Source organism: Schistocerca serialis, chromosome 4 (genome assembly GCF_023864345.2).
Source record: "Schistocerca serialis cubense isolate TAMUIC-IGC-003099 chromosome 4, iqSchSeri2.2, whole genome shotgun sequence".
In the NCBI taxonomy this organism is placed as follows: Eukaryota; Metazoa; Arthropoda; class Insecta; order Orthoptera; family Acrididae; genus Schistocerca; species Schistocerca serialis.
This window is the reverse complement of record NC_064641.1, coordinates 637,317,925-637,337,470: the sequence shown is the minus strand read 5'-3', so window position 1 is coordinate 637,337,470 and position 19,546 is coordinate 637,317,925. Positions and strand designations below refer to the sequence as shown.

General features: G+C 38.7%; 1 protein-coding gene across 2 annotated transcripts in view; it reads left to right on the top strand.

Moving 5' to 3' along the window:
* The window catches only part of LOC126475486 (fatty acid synthase), a 97,382-nt gene extending 93,715 nt beyond the window's left edge, over positions 1-3,667 (top strand). For both annotated transcript variants that reach the window (XM_050103393.1, XM_050103392.1), the window contains exons 33-36: positions 901-1,131; positions 1,267-1,524; positions 2,123-2,362; positions 2,458-3,667. In XM_050103393.1, coding sequence (XP_049959350.1) covers positions 901-1,131; positions 1,267-1,524; positions 2,123-2,362; positions 2,458-2,571 — 843 coding nt within the window. In that variant the 3' untranslated portion in view covers positions 2,572-3,667. The remainder of the gene's footprint in view (positions 1-900; positions 1,132-1,266; positions 1,525-2,122; positions 2,363-2,457) is intronic.
* Positions 3,668-19,546: the final 15,879 nt, after the last annotated feature.

Here is a 19,546-nt window from a genome sequence, read left to right as displayed (position 1 = left end):
GAAGGCCATGTTCTAAAGTAGAAAACACACATATTCACATAAGCACAATTCGCACACATGACCACTGTCTCTGGCTGCTGGTGTCAGTCTGCATACAGGAACTGCACCTGATGAGAGAAGCAATCTGTGTGTAGCGGGTTGAGATCGGGGTGGGGAGGGGGAGGGTGAGTGCTGCTTGTCAGAGCATGAAGGGTTGTCGTAGGGACAGGGTAGGTGTACTAGGTGCTGTCTGGTGGTTTGAAAGGGGGGGGGGGGCAGGAAAGGAGAGAAATGGAGGGGGAAAAGACTAATGGGTACATTGGTGGAATAGAAGGCAGTGTGGGGCTGGAGTGCAAGCAGGGCCTGCCCCCACTCTACACTACACAGCCTTTTATTTCACCAATGCACACCCAGTATTTCCCCCTTCTCTCTTTTCTGAGCCCGTTTTCCCCAACCTGCCCCATACCTCCCGATTCCTCCTAGCAGCCCTGTCTCTCCTCACCCCCCCCCCCCCCCCCCAAAAAAAAAAAAAAAATCACTGCATGCTCCCACAAGCAGCTTTATACACCCACCCTCATCCCTACTGATCTCATTCCTGCCCCCTCCTAACCCCCCCACCCCCCACCCAACACCATGACAACAACCACCACCACCCACAGATTGATTCTCCGATCACATGCAGTTCCCGTACGCAGTCTTGCCTCAGGGGCCAGAGACAATGGTCATGTGTGTGCTTTTTCTACTTTAGAAGAAATCCTTTTAGCCAAAAGCTCAAATGGATGGCAGTCTTTTGTTGTGCCTGTCTGCGACTCTCAATCTCCTCTACATGGTGAGTAGCAATCTATCCTTTTCATAATATTGTTGTTATTCTATCATGGATTTTCCATCATTTGATATTTTACATTTATGGTTTCTCCACAGGTACAGTTCGAAAATCTAGAGGAATTAATGCCAAAGGATGTTCTGGTTCAGATGCCTTCCAAAGGAACACATGGCAAGAAAAATCCTATATTTATTGTTCATCCAATAGAAGGAGTTGTGACTGCACTTCGTGAACTAGCATCCGAGGTTTCACAACCTGTCTGGGGCCTCCAGTGCACTTCAGAAGCACCATTGGACTCAATCCATGAACTGGCCAAATTTTACTTAGAGGTATGACAAGTTAAATGTTTTCAGTGGTTTACTGATTTTAATTTTCTTATGTTCGTCAACACTTTTTTTGTGGTCTGAAAAATACATTGGTATATTAATTTCAGCATTTTCCTTTTTCTCTTCTTGTTTATGTAGCATGTGAAGAAAATTCAGTCAAAGGGTCCATACACACTTTGTGGGTATTCTTTTGGTGCGTGTGTTGCATTTGAGATGGCACTTCAGCTGGAAAATGCTGGCGAAGCAGTGTCGCTATTCCTCCTTGATGGATCACCATCGTATGTAGCAGCACATACTGGCAACTACCGCGCACGCAAATCACTCGATCGAAAGGGAGAGGAATGTGATGCACTTACGTACTTCGTCCAACTTTTTGCTGATGTTGACTTCCAGAAGGTAGGTGCAGAATTTCACATTAACAAGAATTACAATAATTTCATAGTATGTTATAAAAATAGTCTGTAGTATACATTACGAGAGAAATAGTGTTCTTTCGTCCTAAAAGCAGTCTTCATTTGGCTATTTCTCAATATTGTGATCTTATTGAATCATTGCATGGTAATTAAACAAAAAAGACAGAGGTATAGTAACAGTGACAATATAGAAAAGTTGTGCCATGTTGAGCTATGGGAACTAAGCTATCTTTATGTAGAAGTGGGAGAGAGAAAGGGCAGATATGAAAGGAAAAGGAAGTGACTGAATGCTATAACAGATGGTAGACAACAAATGAACTAACTAATCAGTGACCAAGATCACTAGACATACATATAGCACATATGGAAGAAATGAGCTTGAAAGTGAAATTGTAACATTTCAGTTTTGCACGAGAAGGTAACTGTACGAATGCTGTTTAAGAATGGTCATTAACTTTAAGCATTTGAGATGCAGTTGGTAACTAGCACATACAATTTATTACAATTTGTGAAACATTGGAAAAATGTGAAAGCGATTTGTGTAGATGTTAAGAACTTAAGGAGAAAATGTTTTGTTGCAGACAAGACAGGAGCTAATGGCACTGCCCACATGGGAGGCAAGACTGCAAAGGAGCACAGAGTTCCTCGCAGGTAATGTTATGTATCCAGCAGAACAGCTTGCAAAGGCTGCAGAATCATTTTATCATAAACTGATGGCAGCTGATAAATATCAGCCCTCAGCTCAATATGCAGGAAGTGTCACATTGGTACGTGCGAAGGACAATTATGTATCGCTAGGCGACGACTATGGCTTGTCAAAGGTATGCTGCACTTCTGTTTTGTTCTAAAGAGCATGTCTGTTACTCCATGTCTGTCAGTTGTGGTACTGTTTTTTTTAATTGTGAAATATTTTCAGGTGTGTAAGAAACCAGTGAAGATCCATTCGCTTAAAGGAAATCACCGAGAAATCTTGTTTGGAGATTCAGCGAAGAAAGTTGCTGACATTTTATGTTCAAGTGCGTCACAGTAGACAGTTTGATAGGAAAGTATGGTGTTTTCCTGTAAATGACTAACTTTTGTCTAAGAATATGAATAAATACCAAGTTGGTAAATATTCATATGTAAGGCAGTGGTACATGTATCACAAAGTGATACAGAAACTTCATTCTTCGTGATCTGAAGGATGATGTACTACATTTGCCATCCATTTTAGAACACTTGTAGTCAGAAAAGAGATTTCTGATCATTCTTCTTGTGCTTACACTGGATACTTCCACCACAAGAAATGAATATTCACAAGTGCTCTCTAATAGGATTTAAAATCTGTTTATTCTGTAGGTCTGTTGTATAGCTTGTTTGTGATAATTGCTGTGTTCAAAAATGTTGTGTATTGCCTTATTTATTTTTGTAATGTGGATCATATTTTTCATTTAAGAGAAGAATGTGGAAATTAAGTGTGAATATAATCTATTTAATAATAATTTAACTACAAAGAACTTTCATTTTATAATAGCTGACTTGCCCTTAAGTCTTTCATATTTACATGTCATTCATTTAAACAGTGTTCTGTGCATAGAACATAAAAAGTAAATTGTATGTTTGCACAATATTCAAATTTTGATAAACCACTGCACAAGTACTTCACCTGTTCTTGCATTTCTCGTAGTGAACAGATATCTGTATATAAAATTGATGTGATTTTTTTTCCACTAAAGAATAAAATATATCCAAGAACTATGAGAGATAAGAATTTGTAGTTCATTTTTAAATTTAATCATATGTAGACTGCATAGAGCAGCCTAAAAATTAGCTTGCATCTTCATATTTCTGAAATGTGATAATCCTATATTTGTACAGTATATTTCTTTGTAAGAGTAGTAAATGTGTAAAGTTCCTTTTGTGTGTATACACTGAAAACAGATAATTTATTATGTGTTGTAAATAAAATGTTGTCTATTAGACCTTACTTCCCCCATTCAGTTGACCCAGAACTGATTGAGTTTCTCCCACGCTGCATTTAAAGAGATTGTATAAAAGATTATTTGTTCTTTTTTATGTGATTTAATGTTTGTATGACTGTTGGTGTACAAATAATCTTAGTTAAATAAAATAGAACAACACCAGTATTCCATATTTTATACCTTCCCAAAGTCTCAGTGAATTTTGATGGAATTAATATGAGCAGGTGTAGTGGTTGAGAACTTAATGTTTCTTATTTGTTGATACGAAGAGTCCTATGCTATACCTTGATCAACTTGCAGTAGGAAAGCTCTGATAGAATATAAATACTTAGGGAGTAATGGAGGACACCACTTACCAAAAAGCAGAAGCGTTCAGTCACTGACAAGCACACACAAAAAGGAAAGAAAACTTAGCCTACTATCTTTCAGAGTAACACTTTCTCGAGCTATAGTAGGTATACACGCAGAAAACACATCCCCCATATAGACTTGCATATGCCCCTAAATGGCACCAGCTGTATGCCCAATGCTAGTGCTGCAGTTCAGCAGGTGGATTAGGTTGGGTTGGGGGTTGTCGGGTAATGTGGCTGAAAGAGAGAGAGAGAATGGGAGGCAGGAAGAGGTGTTGGGGGTGAGTGGTTAGCAGCTTGCTGGCTATGAACGCTGGAGGGTGGGGTGGCAGGTGCATGGACTAGACACGCGGTGCGTAGGTGTTGAAGCCAGTGTGGAATAGCGCATGCTGCAGGCGATGTGGGTTGTGTGTGCCTGTTGACTACTTGAGACTTCTGCTTTTTGATGAGTGGTCTGTTTTATGCCGTAAGTTCCCATTAACTCAAGTTATTGTTAGTCTTAATGTAAAGTCGACTTCCTTTCCCGCAGTTCATATCTGCACAGTGTTAAGGGGAATAGATTGGCACCACCAGATTATGTACCAATGTGCAACCTCAGAGAGTTTATAGATTTTTTTCCCCAGTGGAACTTAAGCTTGATGGATCTATCTGTACGGTGTGGTGTGATAGGACTACAGTCTAGCAGTGAATGGACCGTCTGTATGACATACTGTTAGTGTAAAACAGGCAATGATACTTAGTCCTTACTTTTCATATAAGGAATTTTAGAACAGACCAGTCGTGTGTAGTTACATTATAGTCAAGATGTCCTATTACAGTGCACTTTAACTTGGCCAATTTTTGTACGGTGACAGTGGCAGATCCAGTGCGACCCTGCTCCCTCTAAAATAGGGAGGAGCAACACTGACAGAACAAGCTCTTGACATCAGACAGCACAGGTACCATACCTCTGCCTCACAGCAAGAGTGCTTATGAAAGTTGAGGGAACACACAAAGATAGAAATTGCATACATATTTCATGTTGTCTAAAGAAAAACGTATCTATGTACTGACATATTTATTGAGAATGTTCACTGCTGCAATGAATAGCAAACTAATGATAGCTAATGAAACTATCGAACTATGTACAGCATTACACAATTAGGACTTGTTAACTAAGAAAGCATCTCCATCAATTGCTTTCTAAACCCCCATTGTATACATATGCTTCTTCACACATTACTAACGCAAGTCTGACCCCTAAGAATAATATCAGTGACACAGTCACTTCCTCCTTGAAGTGTTGCGCTTTACTGCAGTACATATATTAGTCTTCTGCAGTAATGTGCCAAAAGAAGCAAAAGCAAAATTTTGTAGATTCTAGCCCAACATGTATTTGGTGGTGTCATGCTCCCTATAATGACTTTCAATTATAGTCTATCAGTACCATTGTGTCCAGGTTGTGACTGTATGGCAGGAATCCACGGCCTATGCATATAGCCAGTAGTTTCTATTAGATATTGACTAATTAGTCCTCTGTGAGATTATAAAGTTGACCTTTTAATCAAATACGCAATACACCATATTGCCAGGAACACACATTTTTAGAGACCATTTATTCAACGATGTACATAACGAAGATCAAGGAGAAAACATAAACTACCACACACATAACACATCAAAAAGTAAAATATGAACGTTCCCAATACCCCCACAAGTTCTCGAGATGTCAATTCGTGAACTCTTGGAAGTCCCACAGCTTGGCAGCACCACTGACGTTTACCTTTAGGCAGTGCATTTGTCAAAAAATCAGCTTGCTGCTTATCGGTACTTACAGGTTTCAGACTGAATTTAACTGTTTTAATTAAATCACGAGTATAGAGGTGCCTCACGTCAATGTGTTTTGTTCGAACGTGATGCACACCATTGTGACTCATTGCAATGGCACCTCTATTATCACAGCATACACTTACTGGTTTTTCACTATGCGTAACACACAATTCACGAAGCAATCCTTGAAGGTATACCGCTTCTTGCACTGCTGCTGATAGAGCCATATACTCAGCTTCTGTAGTTGTCGTTTTGAAGTCCAGGAAACTGCTGTCCCGCTAACTTGAGGATATAGCCGGTCGTTGATAGCCACTGATGCATAAACAGCATCACAGAAACCTTCAATTTCAGTTGTTCCACTTTTTCGGAAAGTTAGTCCTACATTGACTGTGCCTTTAATGTATCGCATAATTCGTTAGACCACTTCCCAGTGGATTTTCCGATAATTAGAATTGAATCTGCTTAGAACCCAGACAGCGTATGCAATGTCCGGTCTTGTGCTTTGAGCTAAATACAGTAGTGATCCTACGGCTTGCTGATAAGGAATGCAATGTAACACAAGGTTTTCCTTATCTGTCAATTTATTTTCACATTTTTGCAGCTTTGAACCAGGTTCAAAATGCAACTGCATTACAATGTTCCATACTGAATTTCTTGAGTATGTTTGCTGCGTATTTGCTTTGATCAATACTAATCGTCCCTTGTTTCCTGTTTCGTTTTATTCTCATGCCAAGACACCAACTAAGTTCACCAGGATCTCTCATCTTAAACTGATTCATTAATCCTTCTTCAATTCTTTCTTCCACCTATTATTTCTATTAGAGAAAATGATCATGTCGTCTACATAAACAGCTATAATGAGTATATTTTGTTTCTCAATTCTGAAGTAAATGCAAGAATCATATTGTGACTTCTTTAGGTTCATTTTATGTAATGTCACAAATGGCTCTGAGCACTATGGGACTTAACTTCTGAGGTCATCACTCCCCTACAACTTAGAATTACTTAAACCTAACTAAGGACGTCCCACACTTCCATGCCCGAGTAAGGATTCGAACCTGCGACCGTAGCAGTCGCGCGGTTCCAGACTGTAGCGCCTAGAACCGTCGGCCACCACGGCCGGCTGTAATGTCACATCTAATTTCATATTCCAAACGCTCGTAGCTAGAGAGCAGGACAGAAGACAAATATCCAACGTGAGTTCAAATGATCGAGCCTTTTAAGTGTTATAAATGTCAGAAACCTGGTCACAAGGCAAATGAGTGTAGAACAAAGAAGAAACCAAATAAATTTTCAAATTCTGCGAATGCAGTGAGAACTGAAAACGAAACTGTGTTAATGGCTCTAACTGCATCTTCGCATCATAGTGATGTTTGGTAAGTGGATTTCGGGTGTTCACGACACATGACGAATCAAAGAGACTCGTTCAACACTTTCCAATCGACCACAGCTGCTAAAGTGACAGTAGCAGATAATAGCAATCTTCAGGCTATTGGAGAAGGCGATGTTCGTCTTCGAGTTACTTGTGACGACAAGAATAAACAGATAACTGCTAATGATTTTGCGTATGTTCCAAGCCTTACCTACAACCTACTGCCGGTTAGATGACAAGACGTGGATTGTGTGTATTGTTTGAAATGTGCAGTGCGGCGTATACAATAAAAGTGATGTAATTGTTTCTGGAACACCAGTAGCAACTGCAACTCAAATAAATGGTATGTATCGATTAGATGAAGTGCATCATTACGCAAATGTTGTAGAAATTGACAGTTATGAATTGTGGCATCGAAGATTGGGACATTTGAATCGTGTAAGCATGCATTTATTAAAAGAAAAAATGTCTGATGGACTGAACTGGGCGAACGTCAATTTAGATCCGTGTATTCTCTGCATAAAAGGTAAACAGTCTCGACAACTTTTTCCTAAAATATCAAGTAGAAGAGCAAAAGATCTACTTGACATTGTGCAGTCTGATGTTTGTGGACCAATGAGCATGGCTTCGTGGAGAGGATCACGATATCTTCTCACTTTTACGAATGATCTGTCAAGAAAATCTTTTGGTTATATGTTAAAATCAACAACAGAAGTCTGTGACACATTCATCGAATTCAATGCACGAGTAGAAAATGAAACTGGTCGAAAAAGACGAATGGAATTGAACATGAAACAACTCCTTACACGCCAGAACAGAATGGTGTTGCAGAACGCTTAAATCAGACAATCGTTGAAAAAGTAAGATCAATGTTAACAGATGCAGGTCTAAGTAGACAATTTTGGGCTGAAGCTGTAAACACAGCAATTTATTTGAAGAATCGATCTCCAACAAAAGCCGTTAAGAATGTCACTCCTGAGGAATTATGGAGTGGTCGTCGGATAAATCTGAGTCATTTACGAATCTTTCGATGTCGAGCATTTGTACATATACCAAAAGAAAAAGGACGAAATTAGAAGTCAAATCTAAGGAACTTATCTTTGTTGGATATTGCGAAAATTCTAAAGCATATCGTCTGATTGATCCAAATTCACCAAAGACAATTGTGAAAGCCCATGATGTGCAATTCATTGAAAACTCAAAGTGCACTTGTAGAAACAATATTCCAAACAGTAACCCGATTGACGATAATTGTATAGACAATCGTCAACTAGCGCCAGCACCTAACATCATTGAAGAGGCAACTGAACTGACACAACCTGCTGAAGTTGACAGAAATGCAGTTTATCTTGAATTAGCACAAAGTGACGCTGAGAAAACAGTAAATAGCAACGTACATAGTCACACGGAAGTTGCGCAGCCAGAAATGCAACCAGAAATTAGACAATCATCACATGAAAGAAAACCAATTACTAAATATTTTAATGATGATTTTGCTTGTCTTGCTTGTATTTCTGAACCAAATTCGTACGAAGAAGCAATGAATTGTGATGACTGTGAAAAACGGAAAGAAGCCTTAGATAATGAATATAAATCTTTACTTGAAAATGAATCATGGATTTTGACTGATTTACCACCAGGCAGGAAGGTAATTGAAACTTCCTGGCAGATTAAAACTGTGTGCCCGACCGAGACTCGAACTCGGGAGTTCGAGTCTCGGTCGGGCACACAGTTTTAATCTGCCAGGAAGTTTCATATCAGCGCACACTCGGCTGCAGAGTGAAAATCTCATTCAGGAAGGTAATTAATTCGAAATGGGTGTTCAAGGTGAAAGAAACGTCAAATGGTGAAATTGAATGTTATAAGGCTCGTTTTGTAGCGAAAGGTTATTACCAAATACCAGGAATAGACTTTGATGAAACGTTCTCGCCTGTTGTTCGTCATTCTTCACTTCGCATCCTATTAGCTTTATCAGCTGAATTTGATCTTGACATTGAACATATGGATGTTCAAACTGCATTCCTATATGGTGATCTCGATGAAGAAGTTTACATTCGTCAACCTGAAGTCTACGTGAATAAGGGGGAGGAGATGAAGGTTTGCAAGCTGAAGAAGGCAATTTATGGTCTCTAAAAATGTGTGTTCCTGGCAATATGGCGTATTGCGTATTTCATTAAAAGGTCAACTTTATAATCTCAAAGAGGACTAATTAGAGTCAATAACTAATAGTTTCATTACGCGGGTCTATTCACTTAAATTGTGGAATACAGAGTCTTCCTTCCTCATACTGCAGGATGGACACCTAATTTGCAGCCAGCTGTAAATCATGTTGACGTCATTCTGTCAGATGGCCTACTGTAGCATGAGCACTTTCCATGACAATGATCATCATTTGCTGGATTACTACTTTCCAAGAAATTTAACAGTGTGATACTGAGGCTAAGACATTGGAATCACATTCAGGAGAACCCCCTTCTGTCCAACCAGATTGGGTTTATAGTGCTTTCATCTAAGTTGTTTAAGGCAATTTTCCTCTGAAAAGAACATGGCTGATTTCATAACTTATTGTGAGACATTCTCTGTGCCTAGTTGCATTGTCAGCGGGGTGTTCAGTGCATATCTTTCGTGTTACTTAAAGACTCTCAGAGACAATGAATTTAAAGACACAGCTTGTACAGATAAAAATTTAAATGGTACTTTCCGTAAGGTATCATCAGCACAATGAAACATTATTGCCAGTGCTGTGCTTTTTTCTTAACTTTTCTCCATACATAACCTGTCTCGTATTGCAAAACTGGCGGAATCTTGTGTAGTGTGTAGAATTATTTGACTGCTTTTTGTATAATTCTCCTGTTAGGGCTATCTAGTTTTTTCTGTTAATGCTTCCTCTAATTGAAGAAAAAACGATCTGCTATCAACTGAATCTCAATGAATACCATGTGTTTTGGAATAAGAGAAAAATATAATAGTTTCTTACAACAAGCATCTTTTTTTATATATATACAGGGTGTCTCATTTTAATCTATACCAGCCGGTATCTCTGGAGTGGCACAATTCTGAAAAAAAAGTCTCTAGTAAGTTGTAAGGTTTGAAGGGGGTCATGGAGTGGTTACCTCTAAATGACCTTGAACCGTTTTCGAGGTCAAGTTCATTTTTGCAAATGGTAATCCCTATTTTTTATTCCATGTTCGTATTCTACATGAGAAAATGTGCATTGTTCGAAGATAACTTTTTTTCAAAAAACCAATGTCGCCAGGGGCACTTCATTGTAGCTTTCCCAGGTTACCAGTATCTCGAGAATCGAAGCGAGCTTGGGAAAAATTTTCAATGAAAATCTTGTATGGTTTCTGAACTCTGTCCACTGGTGCATTTTCGTGAACTTAAAATAGCCTTGAAGTTCCCCAGTAGGGATCAACCTGAAAACAAATACTGTTGGCATTAGTAGAACCCAATGTTCACCACATGGAGGTTGCCCAGTGGACTTCGCACATTGTTAGCCCTGAAATGGGTTGATTAACCTGTTTCTCACTGGAAATTTAGGATCTCAGGTGCTTGATCAATTGCCCATTTTGGCTAATGAACATTCAATGTGTAATGGGTGATTGCCTGGAAAGCTGCCACAATCCTTTCTGTCATATCTTGTGGCATCGTCAGGGAGTGGAGTACACCTTCTGCTTTACAGTTGCGCATAAGAAGTCCAATGGTGTTAAGTCAGGCGATGTTGGCGGCAATTCATGTATTGCACAACCGGTACCACTCCGTCGGTTTGGGTAAGTTGAATTATGGTACCTTCTGACAGGTGTAAGGCCTGATGTGCAGGGGTGCCGTCGTGTTGAAACCACATATGTGCTCATGTGTCTACGAGGATATTTTCTAGTAAAGGAAGCGCCAGATTCTGGAGAATATGAAGATAGCGCAACTCGTTCAATGTTTCACCATAAAAAACAGGACCTATCACGTAATCTCCAATTACGCACACCCAGACATTGATCGATTACTGTCTCCGTGTTCGGTGGTCTCGTTGCCAGCAAGGATTTGCTTCCACCCAGTAGTGTGCGTTATGGAGATCGATTCCTCCCATGTTGTCGAAGTTTGCCTTGTCTGTAAAGCGAGAGCGTGTGAAGAAAAAAGGGTCGTGACGTATTTGCGTATCGGCCCATCAACAAAATGCCATGCGTCTCCCAGGATCAACTGCTTTGGTGATATGTGAGCGATATGGGGAATTTAAAGTATCTTAAAACACAAGATACCATCGATCAAGGCACGCCATGCACTCGCCGAATCTGACAAGTCGAAAGGCGTGGATCTTCAGCGACAATAGCACATACATCCAGTGCAATCACCTCTCTCGGGCCCATCTTTCATCTCTACCTTTTCAAGGTCCCTCTTTCAGCTCGTCTTACCAGAGACCCAATTGTAACCTTCATGGTATGACTGGCGTCGGGATATCTTTCAGCATGCAATCTTTGCGCGTCTGCATAACTGCATGACACCCGCCAACAATTTTTATCATTCTCACTATATCTAACAGTGTGGAATCAGCCATTTTGGACAGATTAGAGTCGAAAAATTGATCGTACTGATCACTTGGTACTATTACTGGTTTTCTTAGGTTTATTCTTCAGTAAAACATCTGTCAAGTGTGTTGGAGGACAACTGACTTATTACAGTGCATGTGACCTGTTTGTTTACACATGCTCGCTGTTGTTTACAATACAACATGAAGCCCAAACATACAGTATTCAAGTGTGCTCTCGTAGAAAATTACTTAGATGTCTATCTGAAGTGTGTCTTTCGAGCGGGCATCTTTCCATATCTTCATATTGATGTAAATAATATAATAATAATAATAAAATGGTAAGCTATCCTCTTCAAATATGGAGAGAAGGCAGAAACAAAAGACTGGCCTGAGAGAGATGACTGCAAGACAAGGTGACTCAGATAAAATTTTTCTCTTATGGGCTCCAAACATTCATGTTGAGAACAATTTTTCTCATATGGATTTGGAAAAATTTCAGTTCACAGGAACTCATTAGCCTCGCGAGACGAGATTGTTCTCAGTCCCATGAGGCGAAATTCATCAGCATTCGATGAGGTGGAACTTTTCCAAATCCCGTAACACACATTTTTTTAAGTCCGTAAGAGAAAAATTTATGAGCACAGCAGAGAAATTTTCAGTTTCCAAAGGTAAAATTTCTCTGATCATGATTTCAAATTCCCCGACAAAGAAACTTATTAGTTAGCCTCAAAGCTCCACCCTACTCCAATCGTGCCAGCACTGGCACAATGCTGGTCTCTGATTCGGCATCCTCCAAATGGTGCACATTGGGATCCGTTAATGCTGATGGTATTTGCTTTCAAGTTAATCCCTACTGAAGAATTTCAAGGCCATTTCAAGTTCATGAACAATTTACAAATGGACAGAGTTCAGAAACCATACAAGATTTTCATTGAAAATTTTTCTGAAATTGCTTCATTCTTGAGATACTGGTAACTGGGGAAAGTTACAATGAAGGGCCCCCTGGCGATAAAGCATTGGTTTTTCGAAAAAAATATTCCCTACAAACAATGCATATTTCTTCATGTATTTTAAAGTGCTTTGCTCTTCCAGATACTTATGCACGCTGTAATACTGTCAACATTATTCTACTGGTACACAGCACAACACTCCCACTGCCTAATAAATTATGATCTGAAGAATATGGTTGGGTGTAGGACCTATGCAGTAAAGTTAAGGTGCAGTTCATATCCACTGTATCCTGATGATTGTTTTGTAGTATGACTGCATATTAGGACACCAAAAACAATCCGATGCAACTATGACATTCTGCAGCACTATGGGACTTAACATCTGAGGTCATCAGTGCCCTAGAACTTGGAACTACTGAAACCTAACTAACCTAAGGACATCGGACACATCCATGCCCGAGGCATGATTTGAACCTGCGACCGCAGCGGTCGCGCAGTTCCAGACTGAAGCGCCTAGAAGCGCTCAGCCACAACGGCTGGCAATGATTGGCACTAATAGTTGGCACTACACACAAACTGTTATGTAAAAGAAGCTGCAGCTTCGTACAAGCCAGTCAATATTGTTCATGTTTCAGATGTTCATACATAAATGTTGAGAATGGCAATGGATTTATAAAATGATATGTTCGCTTGACTTCTTTTTGCATAATCCATTCAATACTGCTCATTCCAAAACACAAGGGTGTCTGTTTTTGCAATGTGAAGCTGGAGTCACCCCAAACAAACATTTCTCATTATATCTTTTATGTGACACCCATTGTAGATGGAAAACGTCGGTTTGTTTCCGGTTACGAATAAAATTATTTTATGTGCTCATTCAATAGAGTGGTTCGAAATTAGTATGCACCATTCATTTTATCAATGTGTATTAACAGGGGCAGTAAAACACAATGAATAACCAGTACTCCAGCAGTGACTGAGCAGCTCAGGTGCACAGCATTAGCAGTCAGTGTGGGCCAAGATGCCTCCAAAACTACTATAGTTGGCACCCAAGTCACAACAAACAGAGAACTATCTCATGAAAGTAACAAAAGAAGAACCTGTAGACATGATTACCAAATAAAAAATAAACCACTGGTAAATTGTTTTCTGCACCAGGATGCAATCCCCCTTAATTGATCAAATAAAATATGGCTTAGAGAGCATCCGAATGCTTCTAGTTAAATGTTACTTGCATGGTTAATAGCCAGAAAAATCAGTTCTAAACAAATTAGTATCCAGCCTAACCGAATGATTTCCAATGTGTTTCCTAGGACATTTTTAGGGTAAATTCCTCCAAAATACAGATCTGCAGAATACAGTTTGAGTCGAAATAGTCATAAATCCTGTGTCATTTACGAAGGACGCACAGTTTTCAGCCGTTCTGCGCATCCTTGTCCATTAACCACTGGCAGCCAATAACATTAATTCTCTTCCCTATAGGCTTGCCATGAGTTAGGCTGTGTTCACAGTGGCACCAACAACAGTCGTCAGACAGCATCACCAGGGGTCACCTAATAACATCGACCTACAGCGTTTATTTATTCATTTCTTTATTTATTTCGATCCAATGTCAACTGATTACAGTTTTTATTCCAGTTTTCTTGGAAAATCAGAGCCTTACTTATTAAAGTTATTTATTATTTCCTGGTATTATTATCTACACAATTTTTTCTAAATTTAGTTGAGGGAACAATATTACATATATGGGCTATACATAAAAACAATTTGTGACTGCAACACATTGATTAAAAAATTTACAGTTTGTGACACAGTCTTCAGATCTGAGATTCATGTATTTTTTTGAAAGAGGGTCTTCAATCATACAAATGTACTAAATCCAGAAGTTCATCCATTGAATACACAGGATTGTTTAGGAGCCATAATTTTAATATCTTTTTTATTTCTGTAATTGGTAATTTCGAGATATTAGGGTGGAAGCAACTCAGTAGTTTTATGCCTGTTTAGTGAGAGGCTTTTCTCATAAAGTGTGATTCTATGAGAGATATTGTGGGGTCTCTCTCCACTTAAGTGTTGTGGTCGTCTTTGTCTTTATTAACTGTTTTGTTTCTGTTTACTGCCCTAATGATTATCTTAGGTACATACAGGTTAAGAACAGTTAGTATTTTAAATTCTTTGAACAGATTTCTACAGGATTCCCTGGCACATTTCTTTCCCATAATTATAAATGCCTTCTTCTGTAGGATAAGTACTCATATTACCTTTACTGCTGTATCCCCATATCTCTATCCCATAGCTTAGATGGGTTTCAAATAGTGCAAAATATATTTGCCTCAGATTGGTAATGTTACAAAAGGGTGTCAGTTATCTTAGGACATATAGGGTAGTAGATAGCTTTTTGCAAATATCGTTTACATGATCAGAACAATTTAACTCTGCCTTGAGTGTCAGGCCAAGAAACTTGCTCAAATATTCTTGTTTAATGTATTCATCACCCACAACAATTTGGTTTTCATGAGTTTTTCGTCTCCCAAGATAAAAGTCTATAGACTGATTTATCTGAATTAATTTTAGCTTGTTTTAACTGAAATGCTGCAGAATTACACCTGCTGCAATATTGGATTTCACTTCAAGTTGCGAATTGCTAGGATTACAGCATATTAATGTGTTTATCATTAACAATGTGGTCCTGTAGGGTCCTATCTCCATCAGTTTTTGGCAGGGTCAAGGAGGTTACATTTGAATCTATTCTATGCACGAAGTAGGTTATATGACTAACCACATAGGATGGGGTGGATACCACAATGCCTCTGTGCTTGGATAGGATATGAGTGCTGTGCATCAGCCTCTGCTATTAAAAACACGCCGAATGCATGTGTATGAGTTTTCCTGTCTCATAAAGAACGTGGCGAGTACTATATACTCTGTCCTCAGTAATCGGAATAACAGACAAGTTTTACGAATATATGAGATGAAGGGAGAAACTTTCTGTTACATACTCGAGACAATTCATGGTGACCTTGAAATGCAAGGTATAAACAATCTGTTTCGCTGTATTTATTTAAAAGTTGTGCAGATGTACTTCTATTGACCTACAATGACTGCCATTTAGCACACGAGTGAAAGACAAGCATAAAGTGTAGCATAGATCAGATTCAGTTTTCATTCCATAGACTCGAAAACGAGATGATCCTCGTGAATTGTGGGACATGCCAGGAAGTATAACATAAAACATTTGAATATAACGTTTTCCATCCTGGTCACTTGTCAGTAAATTGTGAAAATATGTGAATACATTACGGTAAACTGGAACAGCTACTATTAACAGAATTAATAAACTGTCAGAATGAAACACTGTTATGCACTTTTAATAAATTTATCATACACAAAAAACCTAATCTTGACTGTTGCGACCAAATCCCGTCAAAATTGAAATCTAACAGGCATTTTTACTTAAGGCGAGACATGCCCGAAATCGGCTCAAAAAATCGAAATTTCTTTTATGGTCATTTCAAATGCTCTGTAGTCTTTTTGGGAAATTACATTTGTTTCATGCAAATCTGACGATAATTTTCCGAGATATCGTCAATTTTACAATACGTTGTCTCTCAAGTACCACACGCGTTTCCATGTTACTGTAATATTTCTCGCATATGACCTCGTGGAATGACCTTGTGATGTTAGTATCTTTGACTTACATTTCAATGGTTTTCCAGACTGTAATCGGGGTGACAACTGAACGACATTGGACAACAGATGGTTATCACTTTGTTTTGTTTATTTACTCACGTGAATTGCTGTTGTGATTCATTTCTGCAAAGGAAATGCCGAGAATAAAGAAGTTTTCACCAAAGACAAGATTCAGAGGAAATAAATACACAAATAATAAAAGCACCAAACAAGAAGAATGTCTGCCTTCACGTACTTCAAACAAGCAACCCGGAATGCATCAAGAATGAAGTTGAAATTAAAACTTGATTCTGTGTTTGACTGTAACATAGACCTTCAAAACAGAGAAAACTGTGGAAATTGACTTGAAGGTACTGAGTGAATTTATCAATTCACATAAACGATGTAAGGAGTGTTGTGGTATTATATCTTTGGGTGAGAACAAAAAAATGGCTCTGAGCACTATGGGACTTAACATCTGTGGTCATCAGTCCCCTAGAACTTAGAACTACTTAAACCTAACCAACCTAAGGACATCACACAGGATTCGAACCTGCGACCATATGGGTGAGAACAGAAATTTTCGCAAGGGTATTGTGAGTCACCTAGTTTTAGAATGTGCTAAGTGCAAATATACTGCGGCAACATTGACGTTTAGCCTAGGTCCAACGAAGTTATATGACAATAATATACGCCTTGTATATGGACTCAAGTCAATAGGTAAAGGTATGCAGGCAGGAAAGATTTTCTGTGCACTTTTAGATGTTCCTCAGCCTCCCACGCGATTTTCAGTTTATAATAAAGTCATTGGTTCAGCTATCAGTGAGGTGTGTAACTTGTCAATGAAAGAAGCAGCTCAGCAAGTGATAAATGAAAACACCAAAGATAATTCAACACACATAACAGCTTGTTTTGATGGTTCATGGCAGAAACGAGGGCACACAACTCTCAATGGCATCGCCTTTGTCGCATCTTGTGACACTGGAATGGTTTTAGATGTAGAAGTTATGAGTAAATGTTGCTATGTTTATCAAAATGACCCAGGAGCAAAACACATCTGCGAAAAAAATTATAGTGGACAAAGTGGGGGTATGGAGGTAGCTGGAGTACGAAAAATATTTCAGCACTCTGTCAGTGCAAGAGGTGTCATGTACATGAAATATCTCAGTGATGGCGACAGTAAAGCCTTCGCAAAAATCTGTGAAGAGAAGCCATATGGCCCTGACATTCAGATTACAAAACTAAAATGCGTAGGATATGTTCAGCAAATACTTGGTTCAAGGCTGAGAAAGCTTCTAATGGAAAAGGCAGGAAATAAATTAGAAGATGGAAAAAAACTTGGGGAAAAGGATGTCTTACAAACTGTGAAATAGACAAGCTGCAAGTTTACTATGGGTTAGCCATAAGAAGGAACTGTAATGATTTGTAAAATATGAGAAGAGCTGCATGGGCAATATTTTTCCATGAAGTATCAAGTGATGAAGACCCACAACACAGCCTTTGCCCAAACGGTCCTGAAACTTTGTGCAAATATAACTGGGCATTATGTTCTGGTGAAAATTATAAACACAAACACTCTTTACCTCTAGCAGTTATGAGTGCAATAAAACTTATATTTAGGGACTTGGCTAGTACTGATTTACTCAAGAAGTGCTTACATGGAAAAACTCAAAATTTGAATGAAAGTTTGAACTCTGTAATTTGGAATCGCCTACCGAAAATGGTCTTCGTACACTATGAAACTTTAAAATTTGGAGTATTAGATGCTTTTTATGTTTTAATGATGGAGCATCAAGAAAAATTGAGGTACTGGAGAAACTTACAAAATGTAAATGCAGGTGCAAACAGTAGACTGGCATTGCATAATAACGATTTTTCAAGAATTCGTAAAGCAGATATAGCTGCTCTCAATTGCACAAAAGAAGAAAGAAAAAGAAGAAGATCCAAGAATAAAAGAAGGGAGGATGCCTACAATTCAGATGATGCTGAATAGGGTGTAGGAAAATATTAAATGTATGTACTGTAACAAAAATTCGTAAATAATATGCAAATAGAACTTTAAACCAAGTTTTCTCAAAACTACATTTTTTATCCTGTAGGTACCATTATTTCCTGAATGGTTTGGCACAGAATGTTGAAATTTTGTGCAGATGTTCAAGACAAAAAATGAATAAACACATGCACATTTGGCATTGTGCACGTATTTATTTTGAGGTAGGCCAAAAACAATTATAAATTTTATAAAAGAAAGAAACTAAACGTTTGAAAAATGTCAAACGGTCCCTACAAATTCGATGTGCCTGAATTTGTACTAGAGTAAAGCAATTATTACTGAAAATATGCGCAAGTTTCAAGGTTCTATGTTTAATAGTTTGTTCAGAAACGGTACCTGAATACCTCGGAAATTTGCATTGCTGGCATAGGGAAGATGGCTTGGGCTTGTCTTCCCTTAAGCTGGTCTAACAGTCCTGTTAACACATTCATCTACAGGATAGAAAACCTAAACACTTAAAAGTGGAAATACATACAGTACACCACATTTGAAAACCACTTCATGTTAACAGAATCACTACCCTACTGGAATAAAACGCCAGTACGCAATAATAATAATTTGTAGACAGCTAATGACAACCTACCACAAAAAAGGTCCAGTACAGTAGCTGTAACCATATAAGATACGTCACCTTTTTCACATGAACAAATTATGAAAAAATGTTCAATAAAGATTTTGCCTATTTGAGGTTTCGAATAAACCATCGATTTCAGTCCAGAGATTTCGAACTACAAACCGATTATCATCCGCACGATGCTACAAACTACCTCTTCCGTGGACTAAACTTATTAGTTCTTCACGCTCCATATTTCCCATACTGATTTGAATTTCACCGATTGTCGTCCAAAGTCTGTACGTTCGAGACATAACATCAGCTACAGCGTGACCACGCACGTAGTGACGTACTGATTTGAAAAAAAATCTGACGTCTCTGGCGATGTCGGTCGTCGGCGGAGTCCACCGATATCGGAACCACTGTGATCGCAGCCGTACAACTCCATACAACTATATGACGAGAATCTGTCACCTGCATGCTGACCTGTTGCCATACTTCGCTATAAGCGAATTAATCAATCAACTGTCTCTCTTTTTTTGTAGCAATATAGCTAATAATGCATATCTGTAAATGTTTTAGTGTGATTACAGAAATGTCAAGTGACGGCGAAAAACGTGAAGTGCGTCACAAGCAGGCTAGGGGATTATTTAAAGCATTTATAACTTTTTCAAACGTGAATTTTAAAGCGGAACTCCTACTGTACAATTCGAAGACAAAAAAAACGGACTGCCGAATCATGTGGTGTCGGCAAGAGAACTGCAGACGA